This window comes from Cryptotermes secundus, unplaced genomic scaffold (genome assembly GCF_002891405.2).
Source record: "Cryptotermes secundus unplaced genomic scaffold, Csec_1.0 scaffold441, whole genome shotgun sequence".
NCBI lineage: Eukaryota > Metazoa > Arthropoda > Insecta > Blattodea > Kalotermitidae > Cryptotermes > Cryptotermes secundus.
The window spans coordinates 335953-357268 of record NW_019727400.1 but is presented as its reverse complement, the minus strand read 5'-3'; the positions used below and the strand labels follow the sequence as shown (position 1 = coordinate 357268).

General features: G+C 40.8%; 1 protein-coding gene across 1 annotated transcript in view; it reads right to left on the bottom strand.

Annotated features, from left to right (window-relative positions):
• Positions 1 to 20614, bottom strand: part of LOC111864698 (T-box transcription factor TBX20) — a 157947-nt gene extending 137333 nt beyond the window's left edge. Inside the window, exon 1 of the mRNA XM_023852140.2 lies at positions 20258 to 20614. Within this exon, the coding sequence (XP_023707908.1) occupies positions 20258 to 20453 (196 nt within the window). The 5' untranslated portion in view covers positions 20454 to 20614. The remainder of the gene's footprint in view (positions 1 to 20257) is intronic.
• Between the last annotated feature and the right edge of the window lie 702 nt (positions 20615 to 21316).

Here is a 21316-nt window from a genome sequence, read left to right as displayed (position 1 = left end):
TAACTTTCTTGAGTAAACACTTTCATGCATTGGTTATGGTAACCGGGAAGAAACAACTCATAAGAGCATGCCGGAATAAAATAACACCTCAACTCTATCTATTTCAAAGATCAAGAGTGGTGGAGCTATACCTCCACTCAACGTATCTATTCATGGATAACTAACTACATGGAGCTGAGCCCTTCTTGAGTAGTGCAGCTACTCAACAATTTCCCAACAGCTCTGGAAACCAAAGGTTCGTTATCGTGTTCACAAAAGCCCTGCAATGGTCCGTATCCTCAGCCAGATCAATTCAGTCCACAGCACCTTAACTTATCTAAGATCCATTTTAATATTATCCACCCAACTATGTCTACATCTGCCTAGTGCTCTCTCTCCTTCTTGTTTTCCCACCAAAATCATATACGCATTCCTCTTCTACCCCGTTCGTTCTGAATGCACTGCCCATTTCATCCTCCTTGACTTGATCATTCTAATTATACTTGTAGAAGAGTACAAGTTATGAAGCTCCTCATTATGCAGTTTTCTCCAAACTCCCGTCACTTCATCTCTCTTCGATTCAAATATTCTCCTCAGAACGCTGTTCTCAATCACATTCGTTAAATGTCTTCATGGCAGAGTGCTTAATTACACAATTAAGCATAAGAATAATTTCGTGTTACAAACGTGGAAGTGGAAAAAGCCATGACGAGATTTTGACGGATTTACACGTCTTCAGACAAAGCGAATATGAGTGGTCCTTGGAACGTACACGTGCACCTCGCATGTGCTTGAACGATCACACCAACTTCATTCGTGTTCAGGATTTAAGTGTTACGTCATATACCGGTGCTCGGCGTTCATGTACATTCCAGTTCTGAAATACTGGACCCTTCAGATTAGCTCCCACCCCTCACAAAAAAATTATATTTTCGAAATCTGTTAAAAGAATTTTTATTAGATTATTGTAATTTATGGAGAAGACGTCCCTAAATAAATTTGCAGAGTAGACTGGTATTGTAGTGGTACTTTACATTTGTACTCCAATAGTACAGAGTTCGAATCTCGTCAGGGTAACAGGCTAACGTAACTGATGTTCTATGTATAATTGTCCATATCCGGGGAAACGCTGTTTCGTTGTTGTTGCCTTCTCTACGCAACGGCTCACTGTTATTGCGTTCCCATGGAAGTACCAACTGCAAACACGTTGCAATATTTAAATAGGACAGAATCATCTCTCTCTATATTTTTAAACATTTAATATTACCTATTATAGTGTAATTAATTGAAAGGGCTGTGTTAAATAAATTAAAATTCAGCCAGAATTCAAACTGTGTTACTTGCAAACTGCGCAGTTCGGAGAGGATGTCAATTTATTCCGTCAGATGAAATGCAGTACCGTGTGATTCTCCACACTTTCCGCAGTGTCGTTACCCTTGTCAGTGCCACATTATAAACACTGCTTTAAAAACAGGGGTGTCAAACTAGCGGTACCGGCGTCAAGTTCGACAATGATTAAGATTTCGACCAAAAATGGGATTAGCCTACAAGTTTTGTTATGTCTTGGAGTTCGAAATATTTTGCAAGATATACGAATGTACATACTACCAGTTATTACGGATAATATTGTGACGTGTCAACGCATTGCCAGGCAACGGCTCGATAAACTCCCCGTGATACGCGCACGCAACAATAGGACGAAAGTTTATAGCTCGTTGCTAGGCAACAGTCAGCGGGCAAATGGACTATAGAAGTAGGTATCATGTGATTTGTTTTCTCTGTTGTCTGCGCTATGCTACAATAGAACTGTGTTTTCTGCGTCTTCCGTGCGGCGGCTATATAACCGAGTCCGCTTGCAGCTAAAGAGAGTGCAGGAGGGTTGAGCAGTTGAGAGTATAAGGATGAGAATGGAGCGTGCCCTTGGCGAACTGTGAAAATTAGTTGAGTACAGATTATGACAGAGGATTACAGAGTGACTGAAGAAGAAATGACAAGAATTCATAGTGATTTGAAGTGATAGGTTCTGTGTTGAGATCCGTTTGCCAGGAGACGACTAGTAAAGGCGGAGAATCCTAGTGCGTGTGCAACTGTGAACTGTAAAATGTGTAACTCAGCGATGGCGCTCTATTGATTGTAATTGAGAGAGTGTGTAACAGACGTTCTAATAAATCTAATGATCCGAATTAGAACCCATTATTTTCGTCACAAGTATTACCCAGAAAAGTGATATTATTGTTTAAATGAGAACAAATTTTACTCACTAATCAGACACCATTTTCACATAAAAATGAAGTTAAAAATTAAAAGGGTAAAATGTACGAAGGCAAGAATCCCTTTCATTCATCTAAAAATTAAATACACAAATCTGTGCCCAGGCTTGGAAACAGCATATAAGTACGCGTATTAACTCGAAAATTCTTTTCTCGTGCGCCTTCGCAAGAATTTGAAAAAAAAAAAAGTACGTGTTACTTTCATCACGCCCGTCTGTCTGTCCGCATGAAACAAAGTGGCTCCCATCAGATCGATCTGCGTTGACAGTTTATATTGAGATGTTTTATTAAATCTGTGAACAAAATTGCAATTATCGTTAAACTCGGACAAATATATCGGACACTATTTACAAAAAGCGAAATTCGTATTTTTGAGAGTTTCTCGCTCTGTTTCCTGGGATTGCCATAAAAGCGAAATCATAATTTTACCATTTATTAATTTCATAGATGAAATATCTAAAAACGCCTCAAATGTTACGTAATATTTTTTTTTCCTATCTTTGTTCACATATTAGCATTAACTTGATGACTACGGTTTTAAACGTTAGCAATTATATTTGAAACTCTTCGCTTCATGCAGTCATTTTAACCTCTAAAGCCCAGCGTTTTCCTTTTTTATTGCTAGTGGGGTGGGATTAAGTCCCTTGCACTGCGGCCATTTCTGGCCTGTTGTAACAGTCCCAGATGATTGGTGAGGATGATTGTGGAGCAATTGGTGGAATGAAGATTGGAGGGGGGGAAACCGAAGTACTCGGAGAAAACCTGCCCCAGCGCCACTTTGCCCACCACAAATCCCACCTGACCAGACCCGGGATTGAACCCGGGCCGCCGCGGTGGGAAGTCAGCGGCTAACCGCTTGAGCTATGGCGCGGCCAAAGCCCAGTGGTTTATGTACGTACTACCTGCTTTAACACACTAAAATTCAGCATCCTGCCTACAGAATGTATTTGTGTTTTGTACGACTCTCACAATAAACAGCGTTTGTTTCCCTAAACACTATTAACCGGGTGGGTTTTATAGCGGAGACATGTGTTTCCTGTGAGGTATGAACTGGATTCATATATATATTATTTAGAGCAAATTCAATATTTCAAGGATTAATAGAAGCAGGAAGGTTGCAGGTTAGTTTCCCAATGAGGTCATTGGATTTTTCAATTGACCTAATCCTTCCAGCCGCACTATGGCCCTTTCGACTCAGCCTCTAACAGAAATGAGTGCCTGGGACCTTCCTGGGATTAATGGGCGACCGGCGTGTAAGTTTGAAAACCTTACCGCCATCTGTGATCCGATTATTGTGCAATACTTTAATTTTCGCTGCTAAGCTCACAGTTCTAGATTTAGAACTAGAATTATAACCCATAATGACATCTACTGTCTACAGTAGTTATCATCATTTTTTCACTGTTTTTTTTGTTATCAAAACAGCTCTAGCTGTTGAGTCGAATCTCATTTCCTCACATCTCATACCTGTACAGAAACTTGGCAACGTCTCTAGACGGCTGGCTTTCACGGCAAACTCCTATAAATTCTAACAACGAAGGCGGTTCTAGTTTATGTCATCTCCTCGGGAAATCTTGTCATTCGTCAACACAGGTCTCATCTGTGCTTTGCCAAGACGCAGGGATTTTCGCCCGCAGAGAAGCTCGTGGGGTGTAAATCCCTCACGTTCTAGTTGTTGATTAGTCCCATTAGATAGGAGGCAGGTAAACAAATCCGGCAGGGGATTATTGCTTCAGAAACGGGGAAGCTCGCTACCCGCTGTGTTCAGGAACAAGGACTCCTCTCCTTCCAAATTGGAAGTGTTAATAAAATGTTTATTTTTCATTTCNTCTCAACGAATTCTAAATCTTAAGCAGCAATTTCTGGTTTCTGTATCCTGATGCATTTTTCTCTCTATGGCTCTACAGCCCTTTGCAGTTTTCTGATCCTATGCACTGCGCGTAGGACTCCTACGTCACAACGCGGCTAACTATACACAGAATAGACGCATACAGATATCAATGTCGTGAGTGGGATTCGAACCCACGATCCCAGTGATCGATCGGGCGAAGACAGTTCATGCCTTAGACCGCGCAGCCACTGTGATTGGCTTCCTATCGGGTTTTACGAGTACAAATTCCATTCGAGACTATTAACACAATCATCATCTTATTAGTCTACGATTAATTTAATTTAATCGAATATATGTTTCGAACGTATTGTAGCATGTAGAGACGTTACTGTGTGATAACAGCGAGATAGGCGAATATATCAGAGACCTTGCTAGGCAACGGTTCGGTAAACACTTTCCCGCAGCAAAGAATCGACTCGCAACAATACTGATACTTTTGGAAACTGGATGTTTCTACGTGGGCCGTACCGAGGAGTTATCCTGAAGACGATTGGTGCGACCAAGTCAGTTCCGTGCGGGAGTCTGTAAAGAGAGGGCTTGATCGCGTGAAGCTGAAGAATCTCCACTGTTAGAAGCCGTTGCCAGGGAAAGGCCCGTGAAGACAAAGCAGGCTGGAAAAGGACGAGCGTGTTGTGATGATTCGTGTATTGTGGAGATTAGCGGTGGCTCTGCTTGTACTTATAAGTAATGTGTGTAAGTGCTCAATAAATCTAATTACCAATCCAAACCTTGTCTACAGTCACTCATATATGTGTGATAATGTTACTGGGCCATCTTCATTATCAGTGTATTGGATAAAACACGCTAATTACTAGCCCGTAGTCAGTCGCTATACCGACTGAGCTATCCCGGCTTCTCTCTAACATTGGTGCTCTCATAAAATTATATCGATATGTATGAACGACTTACCGCTTCAAGGCGTCCTTCACTTCCTAAGCTGTACAAGTAAATTAAGCCTTAAACAGCTCATTCTGTCATTTTGCTTTAAAAATTGTCGTATCTACATAAAAACCAGAATACAGATTTTAGCAAAAATATTACAAATAATTTAAACAGAATTGCATCACTCACTCACTAATGGAGCTGAGCCCTTCTTGAGACGCCGCCAGTTGTGCAGCTACTCAAGAACTCACCAGCATTTTATGGAACCCGAAGGTTCATTACCGTGTTCACAAGATCCTTCCACTGGTCCCTATCTTGAGCCAGATCAATCCAATCCATACCATCATATCTATCGTTCTAAGATCCATTTTAATATTGTCCACACACATACGTCTTGGTCTTTCCAGTGATCTCCTTCCTTCCGGCTTTCCCACCAATATCCCATATGCATTCCTCTTCTCCCCATTCGTGTTACATGCCCCGTCCATCTCATTCTCCTTGACGTCATCATTCTAATTATACTTGGGGAAGAGTACAAGTTATGAAGCTCCTCATTGTCCAATTTTAAACTGAATTGCATACTTGTACAGTTTTAAATACTGTACTATACAGAATATGTATATACTTACAGTACACGTCTGTTATGGTTACTTGCATATATCTTTTTCCCCCTAATATATAATCTAAATAAATTCTAAAAGGTTTCAACGATGGAGCATTATGTTTCAGATTATGGACTTTCTGAACCTTGTCCTTCGTCTAACGCGACGTTCACTGATCGAAAACAACTCATTCTAAAGGGTCCATTCGAGTAGGTGTCTCCCAAACATATCGTGTGGGCGCGTAAACCGATCTACTTGCAGGAACCTTGTGTTACTCTAGAACATTAGACGATGGGAGAAGTCCATAAACCCGGTATTCCCCAATCTAAGGAAAATGTCTCCTCAAATTTTCTACAGCAAACACAAATCTGTTTGTATTTGTATTCGAGTGACTAAAATTAATTTGATAATACTCCGTGGCTTTAGTCCGCAAACGAACCACAGCGACCGCCGCTTGTTCGTGAAAGTTAGTGTCAACGTTAGCGGATAGAGGGTGTCGTCTGGTGAGCGCAACGGATCTCCACGGCCGTTGATTTCGGTTTTCTAGGGTCGGATAACTAGTGGATAATGAATTGTAAAGGATAGGGAAGGAAGTGGTAGTGGCCTAACTGCAGTTATAAAATCCCGTTATTTATGTGAAGGGAGTGAATAAAACTGCAAACATTTGACAGAACAGCCGATCTTGAAGTTGATACTTGAAATGAGGCCTTCCTGAATATGAAAAGACAACCTTGACGTTCGGTTCAATCCTTTAAAGCCCAGTGGTTACTATACGTACCACCTGCTTTAACATACCAAAACTCTGCTTTCTGCTAACAGAGTGTATATGTGAATTATCGTATGGTTCCCACAATAAACAGCGGCTGTTTCCCTATACAGCATTAACCGGTTGGGCTTTGTAACGGAGACGTGTCTCCTGTGAGGTACAAACTGAACTCTTATATATTATTTACAAGGAATTAACATATCACTCCATCGAGAAAGCCACAGCGATTTCGGAGTTTTAGAAAACGAGTTCACATCTCATGACCTGTGTGACGAAACCATGAACGAGGAACGGAGATTAGTCAAAGCTTTGCTGCCATTTATAGAGGACACCCTCTTGGGAAATGTTAAGACCTTATGACATACAGAAATTAGTAAAACATTGAAACTCAGAAAGGCTTATGGACTTGATGGTTTTCCAAACGAATGCATTAGACTTCTTCCAAGAAGACCAGTGGTACATCTAACACAATTATTTGATCACTGCTTTCGGCTGTCCCATTTTCCAAAGCCTTGGAAGGGAGCAAAAATTTATAACTTTACCGAAACCCGGTAAGGGCCCACAATTCCATCACAATATATGTCCGCTTACATTCTTGTCCATAACAGGCAAGTTATTCGAGAAAGTTATTCTTAAAATAGTCCAAAGACACAGTGAAGAAAGAGGCCTGCTTAATGCGAGCCAGTTTGGCTTCCGTGCCAGTCACAACACGACACTTTAATGTATGAGGCTTACGGATTATGTCACCTTAAATTTCAACAATAACATGTCTATGGCAGTGGTATTCCTGGATATTGAAAGAGCCTTTGATACAACATGGTACATTGTTTTGTTATATCAATTATCTAAATTAAAATTTTCGTTCACTCTTATTGAGCTTAGTAACTCTTTTCTTTCTCAGAGAAAATTCAAAGTCTCGATCGAAGGTGAAATGTCTACGCCAAGGGATATACAAGCAGGGGTGCCACAAGTTTCCTTCCTGGTGTCATTCTAGGTCTCTTTGCTGATGACACCTGTATATATGCGACAGACCGCAAAGAGGGTTACGTTTTCAGAAAGCTGCAGCGAGGTCTCAGTGATACTGAGAAGTGGTGTGAGCGCTGGAACATAAAAACAAATAAAGATAACACTCAGGCGATCTACTTTTTTCATAGACTTATGCCCCCTAAGGTTCATCTTACATGGATGGAATGTCCCCTTCGTCAATCATGTAAAATATCTGGGTGTAATCTTCGATAAGAGGATTACATGGAGACTGCATATAGAAATAATTGAAGTCAAGGCCTTCAGATCATTTATTAGAATCTACTCCTTATTCTATAGCGAGCTTTAAGCGCTAACATTAAACTCACCCTCCATGAAGCACTGATTGGATCAGAAATGATTTATGCTTGTCCCGCCTGGGAATTAGTGGCATACACCTACCTCTTTAAATTGCAAAGCCTCCAAAACAAGGTCCTCTGCACCATTGGAAATTTTCCAAGGTGAACACAGGTCCACGATTTGCACACGGATTTGAGCCTTCCGTATGTATACGATTATAGCACACAATTGTGAAGGCAACAAGCATAAGTCATACAGAATCCTATTTGCAACATAGGACAAGGCGAAGCCAGATCTATAACACGCTCTATGTGCGATAAATATACTTCAAAAAGTCGAAGCGTATTCATAAGAAACACACCAATTTTCCACAGTGGATGTTACATAAGGACTATGACTAAAAGGCTTCAGTTTTGCAAAAAAAATCTGGTCGTGAATCTCAAAGGGTCTTGGTGCCAAGACGGTAAACCGCCAGTCGTCAAGTAACTCCGACTCTTGACTCAGTAGCTAAAGGATTAAAGAGAAACGCAACTGCATAAATCTGTAGAGCAGGCCGCATCGCATTTTATATGAATATACATATTAATATTGACGTAAGAGAACAGTTAGAATTGAAGTTTCTTGATAATACTGCGTACCGTCATTAATATTAACAATCACATTTTTATAACTGGAGACTGTTTATCAGGTAGAAAGCTTATTACCTTGCTCACAAGAGCCAGCGGCTAATCCTTATCCTGAACCAGACGAATCAAATCCACAACCTCCTAACCTGTTACAAGAAGACTCACTTTTCCATCCACCATTTTGTCTTCCAAGTGGTATCCTTACTTCAGATTTCTCGACCAATAATGTGTATGTATTTTCACGTGGTCCGCCTGCTAGTCATTTAGGCCCATATATTCTCCTGAGATCTCATCATTCAGAACCATAAAATATTAATCCCAATAATTAATAATTCTATCACTTGCTGTCAGTTTCCTAAGCTATATCTGAAGTTCTCATAGCAGCAATTATTAATAAGAAGGTAATCTGGAATGTGGCGTTGTGTATTCTGGCAAAAATATATCGATTCCCTCCAGATCTAGGTGTTTTCCTGAAGATGGAGGTGTACATTCCTCCGAAATAAAAACAGTAACATCCGGTAAAATGGTAAGGTAAAGTTATCTCTGTCAGAGAAGTTCACGGAGGTAGGCCTAGGCCCACTGCGGCCGTAGTGCCAAGGAAAAAAAAAAGTTATCTCTGTAACAAGCCATGGAGGCCCGTAGGGTTGTGAGACGTCGAAACTCCCACAGTTTCTAGACAATCGACTCACAGATGGCGGTGAGGTCAGCCTTACGCGCCGGCCGCCCTTTACCCCCCAGGAAGATTCCTGGTACTCATTTCTGTTACAGGCTGAGTCGAACCCAGTGTCATAGTGCGGATGGAAGGATTACGTAAATTGAAAAAAAAATCCACCTCATCGGGTCTGGAACCCGTGACTTTCAGGCTTGTAGCATAGTGCCCCAATCAACTACGCTACCGCAAGCCCGCAGTAATATCCTGTTCCATACGTTTTACCGAAGGTAGAGGTGTCAACGGGCAATTTAACCCATTTCAGACCATGTTTGGTCTATTGATACATCTTTACTGCGCAGGTACACAGCTAAGCTGAGGTATTTTTAAAACAACCATGAACACAGGCACGCGTTACGAACCACGGGACTCTCCGAGGAATTCCACTGGCGTCGAATGGTCGTTATGGCACCGGGAGTAGAAGACGTCTTCGAGCATGCGCGAACTTATAAATCGTTTCGTCCATGTCAGCGACAACAAGTGACTAAAAACAGGTGTCTCGATAAATCTGCGAAATTCCGGACAGTCCCTCGAACTGCGGCGGCCTCTGGCAACGCAACCACGTGACCAAGTGTGACTGCAAACATAAATGTCATTACTCTCACGGTATGCAGTCCTGCCTTCTGCAGCTTATGATATTCTGGGTTCCTGAACGCTGCTAGATTCTAGAAATACCAATAATACCGTATTTACGCATGCATAGGCCGCGTGCGTGTATAGGCCGCAGCACAATTTTCAGACAGAAATTATAGAAAAAATAATTTTCTTGGAATATTATTTCAGGAGTAGAAATTATTCCGAAATTTGGCAACGTTAATTTTTTTAAATGAAGTGTGATTTCGAATATTTCGAATATAAGCCGCACCCCAGTTTTCCTCTTGAATTTTTGGCAAAAAATGTGCGGCCTATACATGCGTAAATACGGTAACTAAAAGAACCAGGCTAGCAGAGGCAGTATAGGAACGGGCTAGGGGCGGGACGGATAAGAAATCAGGGGTTCGATTCTCGGTAAAGAAGATTCATTTCTCCACAGCGTTCAGACTGTTTCTGGGGAACACTCTGTCTTTTGCCTAATGACAACTGGGGACTCTTTCCTCTGGTGAATACTCATCAAATAAAAATGGATGAGATGGGCGGGACGTGTAGCAAGCTTCAGAGGTAAGAGAAATTAGTACAAAATTTCAGTATGGAACCAGAACTAAAAATATGATTTTATGACCAAGGCACAGATGGAATAGTAATATCAAAAGAATGTTAAAACAAACATGATGGGATATTTTAACGTGGACAGGACTCACATTTCTTAGGCGGGCTGATGTTAAGCATGGTAATAAACCTTCGGTTTTCATAATATTCAGAGGAATTTCTTAAGTAACTAAGCAACTATTGACTTCTCAATGAGGATTCAACTCTATGGAGTTAGTCAATTTTTAGTCATATTTTTTATTCAATGGAGTCTCGGTACTAAAAATTTAGAAAACTCTTTGCACACACCAGGTCTGACAATAAAGTTCGCGAACTCGCCACCATGTGCTTGCCGTAGCAGGAAACGGACAGAAACCTCAATTTGGTTTGATGACGTTGGTATATTAGCGTTTCATAGTTGTGTTGTTGTTGATCTAGGGCTGTCTCTTTTTGAGTGGCGCCTATTATTGTCTGAATGTGTTTCGGTGTTTTGCTTCACAACATTGCACCTGTTTACACGGCGCTGTCTATGATGGAGTTCTTAGCTGTGCTGGAACAACCCTCCCGATTCACCGGATCGAGCCCAAAGATACTTTTTTCTGCTCAGAGGAAATACTTAAAGGAAGGCATTTTCATGACACTGATGACGTCATGAGCAATACGACAGCAGCTATGAAGGCCATTCCACAAAACCATATCCAAAATTGTTTTGAAGGGTGCACTAGGTGCTGGCATTAATGCATAGCTTCCCAAAGGGAGTACGCTGAAGGCGCCAACAGTGATAATCAGTAATTAGTTATGTAGCACTTTTACATCGATGAGTTCGCGAACTTTATTGTCAGACCAGGTATGAATTTGTAATGCAAAAGCATCGTTTTAATGCCAAACATCCTCGAGGCGTGCTTATTATAACGTACCTGTCATGTTTTTGACTTCGTACGTTGCATGGAGCCCGATTGAGACCTATACGCAACCTGAGCGCCCTACAACAGACTTAACTCCCCGCGATACAGTGCAGTAATTGCTGAGATAAAGCTAAAAGCCGATTACGCTGCAAATTATCCACCTGCTATTAACAAAATTTATACGAAAGAAGTAAACGGAGCCCCTGCGATAATATCCCAGTCCTTGCTTGCGTCGTTCACGGTGATAACAATTTTAATCAAACGGCAAAAGAAAACACGCGCACTTAACAAATAAAAAATTATAAGAGTTTTAAAACTCATCCACTGAGACGATTCAGCGGGAACGGTCTAGCCTTGTATGTGGGACATATTCGGTTCGATACCGGCCGGGAAACCAAGTACACTCAATGTGATTTTTCGTGGTTTTATTAAAATACTTCAAAGTTGAATTCTGTGATAATACTTTTTTTCTTCGCTCAGTGGAGGGTGGAGTCCAGATGGGTCCACACGGCACGGCGGCCACTGATTGGCCTATTGTACCTGCCCCAGATGATTATGAAGATGGAGGATTTGGTGGAATGAAGATTGGCAGGGGAAATCGAAGTACTCGGAGAAAACCCGCCCCAGCGCCACTTTGTCCACCACAAATCCCACTTGACCAGACCCGGGATCGAAGCCGGGCCGCCGCGGTGGGAAGCCAGCGACTAACCGCTTGTGCTATGGCGCGGCCTTGTGATAATCCTTTAAATTAGTTCACTACCGCTTCCTTTCCAATTCATTACTTATTAATGTAATCTGAGCTAATTGGAACGTCGTTAAATAAACTACAAATCATTGATTATGTATGAAATCCACAAACAACATTTCTTTTAACTGTCCGCAACCTGAAATTACGTAAAAACTATTGTAAATCTAACATTTCACAACTTTCTTACGTAGAAGAATATGGGGCCTATATTTAGTTCAATATTCACTCGTTAGGCAAACGTTAGGACTACACGCCTATGGTCAGTCTACTTATTAAGCCTCTAAAGACTGAGTCAAGTTCAAAGTCACGTTACTACCTTCTAAATCATATATACAAATCCAGTCCGTACCTCACAGGAAACACATTACGTCTCCGCTACAAAGCCCAACCGGTTAATGCTGTTTAGGGAAACAGTCGCTGTTTACTGTGAGAACCATACGGAACACACAGATACACTCTGTGGCCAGAATGCAGAGTTTCAGTGTCTTACAGCGGGTGGCACGTATAGTAACCACTTGGTTTTAAAGCATTACTTTTAAATATGCATGTTTATACCGGACGAGAAAAATATTATATGTCTGCAGCATAATCGCTTCTCTTTTCAAAAATTTTAAATCTGCCAGCAATCTCTATTACGTTTAGACTTAGTATTGTCATGTGTTCAATGACAGCTTTGTCTGTCTGTCTGTCTATCTCTCTATCTGTCTGTCTATGAATCTACAGCCCTTGTGGACATTGACCGCTTTTTCAGTATCTTAATTTATACACAGTCGGTAGAACTCCCTTGACGGGGGATCAGCACGTCGCAACACCGCTATCTACACACAGGAATAAGCGCACACAGACATCCATGCCTCAAGTGGCATACGAACCCACGATCTCAGTGTTCAAGCGGACGAAGACGGTTCATGCCTTTGACCGCGAGGCAACTCTCATCGGCTCATACAAGTATAATATATATTTTTATTTTTATATTTGACGCATCTAGCCACTAATTTAGCATCTATTGGTATATAATTTTATGAAAGAAAACATTGCCAGGAAAGGACTAAGATAATATCAGCCGAGAGAAATGGTTTCGCTAAACGAATAGGTTTATTCTGACAACGTCACTTGACAGCCGTAAGTGGCGATGTTGTACGTTAGGATCTGATTTAGGCCTGATGGTTAGTTACGCTGCAATTTAATCTGATTCTCTTTTTTCCAGCCTCTGGTTTATGTAGAATGACGGGTTCTCGTACACAGACAAAACTCGCCTTTTGGAAACAGATGAGGTTACTTTTTTTTAATTGCTAGTGGGGTGGGACTGAGTCCCTTGTACTTCGGTCACTTCTGGCCTATTGTACCAGTCCCAGATGATAGGTGAGGGTGATTGTGGAGCAATTGGTGGAATGAAGATTGGCAGGGGAAACCGAAGTACTCGGAAAAACATGACCCAGCGCCACTTTGTCCACTACAAATCCCACTTGACCAGACCCGGGATCGACCCGGGCCGCCGCGGTGGGAAGCCAGCTAATATCCGCTTGAGCTATGGCGCGGCCTATGAGATTACTTACTTACTTATGGATCTGAGCCCTTCTTAAGAAGCAGACAATTCTGCAGCTACTCAAGAATTTCCCATCATTTTATGGAACCAGAAAGTTCATTACCGTGTTCACAAGAGCCCTACACTGGTCCCTATCCTGAGCCAGATCAATCCAATCCGTACCATCCCAGCCTATCTCTGTATGATCCATTTTAATACTGCCCACACACCTACCCCTTGGTCTTCCCAGTGGTCTGTTTCCTTCTGGTTTTCCCACCACTATCCTGTATGCATTCCTCTTCTCCCCCATTCGTGCTACATGCCGTGCCCACCTCATCCTCCTTGACTTGATCATTTACGGATGAAGTTATATTTGTTAAATCAAACAATTTTGTGTGTCGCGAAGCAAATGGTTCGTTACGTTACGCTAAGCAATTACATTCAACAACTCCGTGGCTTTAGTCCGCAAACGAACTATACCTGCCGAGTCACCGCCGCTTGTCGACGAAGTTAGTGCCAACTTTTGCGGATAGAGGGTGTCGCGTGGCCAGGGCAACGGACCCCCGCGGCCGTTAATTTCGGTTTTCTAGACCGGACGCATTTGCATTCACACTATGAAACTAAAGCTAAGTTACAGAACAGAAGTGGAGGGCTTGACGGTGCATTTGGAAGTTAACATGGGTCTTGGGAGCCTCAGGAGGAAAACCGTGTTTCTTAAATCTGAACTACTTAATATGTACAGAAAACAAATAACATAAAAGTAAAGATAAGGTAAATTTATCTCTGTGTTTAATTAATTAAGAACTAGGACATGAAGATCCACACTTTCTTGACCTCGGCACTAGCTGGAGTTGAGTGGTCAGCTTCCCGCCACTGCCGCTTTAACCCGGGGAAAGAGCCCCATGTACTCATTGGATAGGAGGCTGGGTGGGCCACAGAGCGGGGTGGAATGATGTGGAGAAAATTCTTGACCCTACCGTGACTCGAACTCCGAACCTTTGGTCGTCCATCCCGTAGCCAGTCGCTATACCTCTATGTGGACCTATACTTCCACTCCCCTATACGTCTTCATGGCGTAGTGGTTAAATAGTTAAGCACTGGGGTACCTTTACCTTTACCTTACGTAGGCCATTAAGTGTATGGGGGAATGAAGGTATAACTTCAGCTTTCTTGACCCTGGCACTAGCTGGAGGTGAGTGGTCAGCTTCACGTCCCGGCTGCTTTACCCCCGAGGAAAGTGTCCTGGTACCCAAAGGATAGGAGGTTGGGTGGCCCCCAGAGCCGGCCTGGGAGACATGGAGAAAATTCTTGCCCCTACCGGGACTCAAACTCCGTATCCGTCGCTATACTGACTGAGCTATCCCTACTCCTAAATATCGTACTTAATGTCATTAAAATCAGTGTAATATTATGACATATGTCTATCTCACTCGGGAAGGTGTGTTAACATTTATCTGTTTACGCCTAACTAAAGGCCTGACGACAGACCGATCCCCCATTCAAGGAGTCAGAGGTTTAGAGGATTTGTTGTTTTTAAGTTAATTTGGTGTCGAATTCGGGTAGAGAGCCTAATCCCAGGCACTACTACACGTGCGGTTCATAAATTAATTTTAATTACATTAGTCTGCACGGTTTTGGTATCATAAAAAAACTAACTTTTAAATTCGTTCTGACATACTAATTCTAAACATGAATTAAATATTTTTGTGTCATGTCACTGCTTTATTCCTTTCTCTATTCCTTCTTAGTAATATACTTATCAGTGTTGTTATAATTTTTCAACAATAATGTCAATAAATTATGCTTCACAGGTGAAAAAGAATTCGATCTCATTTAAATAACGTCATTATTTCAAACGATGTAATAATTTATATGCCCACATTAAGTCGCATGCCCTACACACAATAAACGCAGGATACCAATAAAGGTTCGCATGTTACAGTTTATTAACTGTAATTGTTGTGATAAGCGTAACCGATTTAGTCAAAACTGCTTCATGTCGTACACGTTATCGACAACAATGAAAATTTGTTTTGTTATTTCCCTTCTCCTCACAATTCAACACGTAAGGACATTCCCTCAATTTCACACGTTGTCCGTTAAAATTACGGCATTAGAAATTCACACGTAGCACCTACATTATATTTGATGATAATTTTACCGCAATTTCCGTCGACCAATTCGATACTTCCACCAAGCGTAGCTAATAAACCAATCTGTTTACTAAAGCGTTTCAAATTAATATTACGCCAATATCAGACGTCGCTAAATATGAGAAAATGTGGTATTACACTGGAGTAAACACAAAACACACCGGTACTTACGGGCAGCTAAATCTCACGCACTTGACAGCGAAGAAAATAAAGATTTTTAATTGGTCCTAATCCATTTTGTGTGACTGGGGAAAAGCAACGTAAATCGTGATTAAGACCTAAAAGGTTGTGACGATGGTACATTAGTACAAATATTATGTTTCTGGACATTATCAATTGTCTTGACTTTATCTAAAAACCGTCCTATTTATTTTTCAAAACACGTTTCGGAGACTGGATTCTGTCTCCGTCTTCGGGTAAAACCTACTCAGTTGGGCCCAATCTGTAGAGCTAGTCCCATATCTTCTGAGGGCCTAGCTGAGTAGGTTTTACCTGAAGACGGAGATGGAATCCAGTCTCCGAAACGTGTTTTAAAAAATAAAAGAGGACGGTTTTTAGATAAAGACAGGACGATGGATAATGTCCAGAAACACAATATTTGTACTAAGCTCATCGTGGTCATGACAACGTTATAGCGAGTCATTACTGTCAAGACCGCAAATTTCCTGATCACGTCACTGCAGCATCAGTAGTTCTTGCGCCGAATAATTTATTCCTCCCTTCTGAGTGTAATCACCAATACAGATGGACGAATACCACTTCAACGATATATGAATTATGATATCTTATAAGGGTTTGATCGCCATGTTGAAAATAATTAGTTATGGGGTTGCGACACATGGCGGCAATACGGTAGGGAGTTAGTCCTAGCCAAGACCGGGTGCCTTCAGCCACCCGCGTAGAACGTGATCTACGGGTGCAATGCATACACTCCCTTATTGAATCTGGGGTAGAAAGAACAGAGATAAACCGTTAAGGACGGATTTTTTCTAAATGGTATATAAGAATTCAGTCCGTACCTCACAGGAAACACATTGCGTCATCACTACAAATCCCAGCCGGTTAATGCTGTTCACGGAAGCAGTCGCTGTTTACTGTGGGCACAATACAGAGTTGCGGTACTTTAAAGCAGATGGTACATATATCGACCATTGGGCTTTTAAAGGGTTAAATGACGGCAATTTCTTGAGACTTCATGACACAGTCTTAAAATTCTGTTAACTTAATGTCACAGAGAGTTTCACGTAAATGTATTATAAAAAACTGTCTGTATTTTCTAATTACTCATTTAAAATCAAATATTTTATTTGGACAGTAATAATTTTTATTGTATTCGTACATGTTAATATAACATTATTATAAATATACGTGGGTTACACTAACACAAAGGATGGACGTAAAACAGTTGTTATAGAACTACGTTCATTTTCAAACAGAACACACCCAAAATACGGCCCATAATTTTGTAATCACAAAACCTCCAACGGTGTTAATTAAACTTCAAGAAATAGGCTCACTGACGTTAGAATTAAGACGTGTAGATATACACATTTTGAAGGCCACTAGGCGCCAGAAATTTTGGATTGCGTCATATGCTTTTATTCGTGTGAAAAGAAAAAGATCGCAAAATAACTTAAATAACTTACGAGACTACTAGCATATATAGGCTTCCAAGTTTTGCTGGCGCATTTAAGGCATTGTTCAAAGATTTATAGTTTATTTTGTGTGGGAAAAAAATGTTTATTTTGAGTTAGAAAAATAAATTATGATATACAATAAAATTCAATAGTACTTGTGCCTTGTATATTACTGTTATATGATAAATATTTATTATATTATGACTTATAATTTAATTTATGTTGTAAAAAATATGCGTATTTTGAGTCCGAAAAATAAATTTTTCCGTACAATAAAATTTAATCATACTTCTGAATTACATATTACTGCTGTATACGAAATATTTATATATTCAGACTTTATTTGGATTATTCCCTACCAGCGTACACACATAATGTTACTGGGTCTCTACGTTTTTTAGCATCGGAGAGAAATGAGTCTTATTTCAAACAATTTTCTCGCTTTGCACTGTAGTGACCTTATGACCTATGAATATCTCCGGCTGTATTTGTGAATTATCTTCTGCAGAACCTGTGATTACCGCAATCAGATCCTTCTATTAGACAGTTCAATTCTGTGCGTGCCATAAACATATTAACTTCTGGCATTCAGTCAATTCTGAAGCGAAGATTTAAAATAATACAAAAATTGTAACGATATATTATAAATTCTATTTCGTTTCAATCACAATTGGCGCAATAAAATGAATTTTCCTTAAATAAATTTAACGAGACGGAAACGAGTTAATTTCTGATTAGAATGAAGCTGAATTCTGCGCAAAGCGAATAGCCTAAATGTCTATTCAAAACTCATTTCACTTCCAATGATGTAAAGTACTTACAATTTTTAAACACGTATTGTATTTTTTATTAAAACACTTGCATTTGACAATTTTCTGTATTACGGAAGAGGAATCAGTTCCATTCAAGTAAATCAGATGTAACCAATCAAATTTTATATGTTAATTTGATTTGTTTCATTCTGTTCCATCACACTAACAATATTATAAAAAGATAAAACAGTTCCCTTCCGGTGCGACTGGTGAAGATTTTTCTTATTTAAATTCTTCATGCCCTTGCATGTTTAGGTCCTTATAGACCATCATCAGAGGGACATTGATACAGTTTGGAAACCACTTTACAATAGGTGTTCTGAGTGTTAAGATATATATACATACAATGCTTACAACACACAAATGAATACAAAATCCAAAGCCGCTGTAGTTGTGAAAACTTTGGATTCTGTCTCCATTTGTGTATTGTATGTATATATATATCTTAACACTCAGAACACCTATTGTAATAGTGGTTTCAAAACTGTATCACTGTCCATCTGATGATGGTCTCTAAGGACGGAAACATGTAAGGGCATGAGGAATTGAAATAAGAAAAATCTTCACCAGTCGCACTGGAAGGGAACTCTTTTATCTTTTTGTAATTTATACTGTTATTTTAAACTTATGACCTCTGTGTACCAGGAAACTAATAGACATGATTTAAGACATCTTTCTAGGCCTAACAGCATAAAAATTAAAACTAAACAATAAAGGATAATAACGTAGGAAGCTAGCATTTCTTAAGAACACATTAAATATTCACCTAGCCTCTCCAATCCGTTATCTTCATGGCGTTAATTTTACTACGACCGAAGTGACAAGTGAGAATTTGGAGATTTCAGTTCCTGCACTATGAAACTCTTTTCAACAAGAGAGAGTAGCGGCGTATTGTAGGTTCACAAGGGCACATTAAACATCTGTTTTAATATGTGAAAATGAACTTATGAGTTTACCTGCAAAAAAAAAAACATGAGATTCACAAGCGTAGGTTTATAATTATATGAATATTAGGCCTATATTGAATATCATCCATTTTCTGGGGTACATTTAATAAACAGTAGACAATAGACAATGCTCAACATAACACAATATCCAAAATAATGATACAGATATTGTCAAAAATTTTCAGAGTCCCGCCGCAAATCAAATAAGCATTTCCAGTTCTGCGGTATCTTCAGCCCGAACATTTATAATTCGCTCCCCTGTCTTTGAAGATTTATTAGGATAACATAACAGCTAAATTTATATTTTGTTTCCAGGTTTTGTATATCAATTTAATTAAATGTAATAAATAATTTTGTCTTGCTTTAGAAATAAAAATTCGTGAAAAATTAATACCGCCCCTCTGTTCTCATGATCTGGGACCATAATTGAATATCCAGCTTAGATTATGACAAAACACGTGACCTGTTTGCCGAAATTTGTGCCCGAAATAAAATAAGATTTTAATGGCAATTCTCCTCCATCGCCACACGAACAGACCTGCTTACTTTCGGCAAGTTTCGCTCTGTAGTTAAAAATATGAAGACCTAAGACTTCGACATTTCGGAGATCAGCTCTTTAAGCGTCTAAATACTGAAGAAAATGTTAGGCTCCACTAGTTCTGTGAGGCCTACTCGTAAGTGGAGCCCATAAATTGGGTCCCCTTTCTTGTATACAAAGACGGAAACAGAATCGATGTGTTTTCATAGGATAGTGTTTACTGATTCCAAACGATATTCCAGAAGCGGGCTCTGTCTGTCCGTTTTCCTGTGACGTACGTGTGGGTTTAGGCATATACAAACTCTGATAGTACTGTTTTTCCTTACCTTTAGACGTCACAGAGTAGGCTCAGATATATTGTTGTTATCCTACTTCCCCCATTTTGGAAAATAAAATAAAATTGTGCGATTTCCATGCTGTCTTTGTGTTTGTGTGTCCCCCATAACTTCTCAATGTCGGAACCAATTTTTGCGAAACTCGGCATGTATATCATGGCACCCGAGCTCATCTCAACAGCGTAGTTCATAAATCCTTCTCGTCAATGTGTCTATCCTCCCATCGCAGCTAGGCAACGACTTCGTAAAAACGTTACCGCGGCAACGAATACACACACAACAACAGAATTATTGGACTCGTCGTTTCTATGCGGTCCGTGTCGTATTAAAGAGATTAGGCTATTAGTTCTACCCCGAAATTTTCTCTGTTCCCGGTGCACGAACTCTGGTCCGCGTATGAAACAGCATCAAGTGACGAACTTACCGAGAGTTGGCAAACCGATGGAGTGATGAGCTGCCGCCGCCGCCGCCGCCGCCGCGCCGCAGGTAGCTCGTCTCTCACCACGCGGCCCGCGGGCCATAATCGCAGCGATAGAAAAGTCTGTAGCTCTTGTTTTCACTGTAGGAACGAGGAGCATATGGGCGCCTGGCCCGTCCTCTTGCATTGTCCCCAGTAACATTCCCCAGTAACACACGCAACACAACACACAGTGCCCCAGTTCTACCCACAACTCGGTCCCGCCATCACCAGCCCGTGGTAACTGCTGTACACTCTCACGCAGACTAACTGCTCTCCACACCCTGCGTGCTGCCAGCGATCGCCGCTAGATGGCAGCCTCTTCGCGCCACGATCACGATACTGGGGCGGAGTTAGGGGGTCGGAGTACTGATTGACAAATTATGTGGTGGGGGAAGTGATATCACATTGGAGGGGAGTACAAGCATTTTACGTCACGGACCTTATGGGGGCGTGGTTTAGGCACGTAGGCAAGGAGGTACTATTGGTCGCGCGGTGCATGTCAGGAGGAGGGATATCTGTTGTTGAATTTAGCTCCGTGAACTGTACAATCAAATGTTCAAACAGCCTTGTTGTAGCAAGTGAAAGGAAGGTAGTTGGGAGGGGGGGATCTTAACCAGCAGCACTGGGCCATGTGTGTGGTCTCTGAAAGGGCCCCATCCAGGTATCGTTAAACTGGTCTGAATGGTCAGTAACAAGATACATACCAAACAGCGGTACCAGCGTTGCTACTGAACTCCACATAACTCTTACATATAGCCCATGTCCCTGGAGTTCATATAGACTTGCATCTATTTTTAGCCTACTTTCTTTATTTTGGAAAAATAAAAATAGGCTGATGTACCCCATTTAAATTCAGGTGGGAATGAAATTAACTGGGACACACAAACTTGATGCTAGTAAGGAGGTTCGTCTAGGACAGGCATGTCCAACTTCAAACAGGTTGTGATCGACTTTTTAGTGTCAAAACTGTCAGTGATCTACCACCCCCTCGTATTGTCTTACCTCGCTTTAAGCAAAAATATT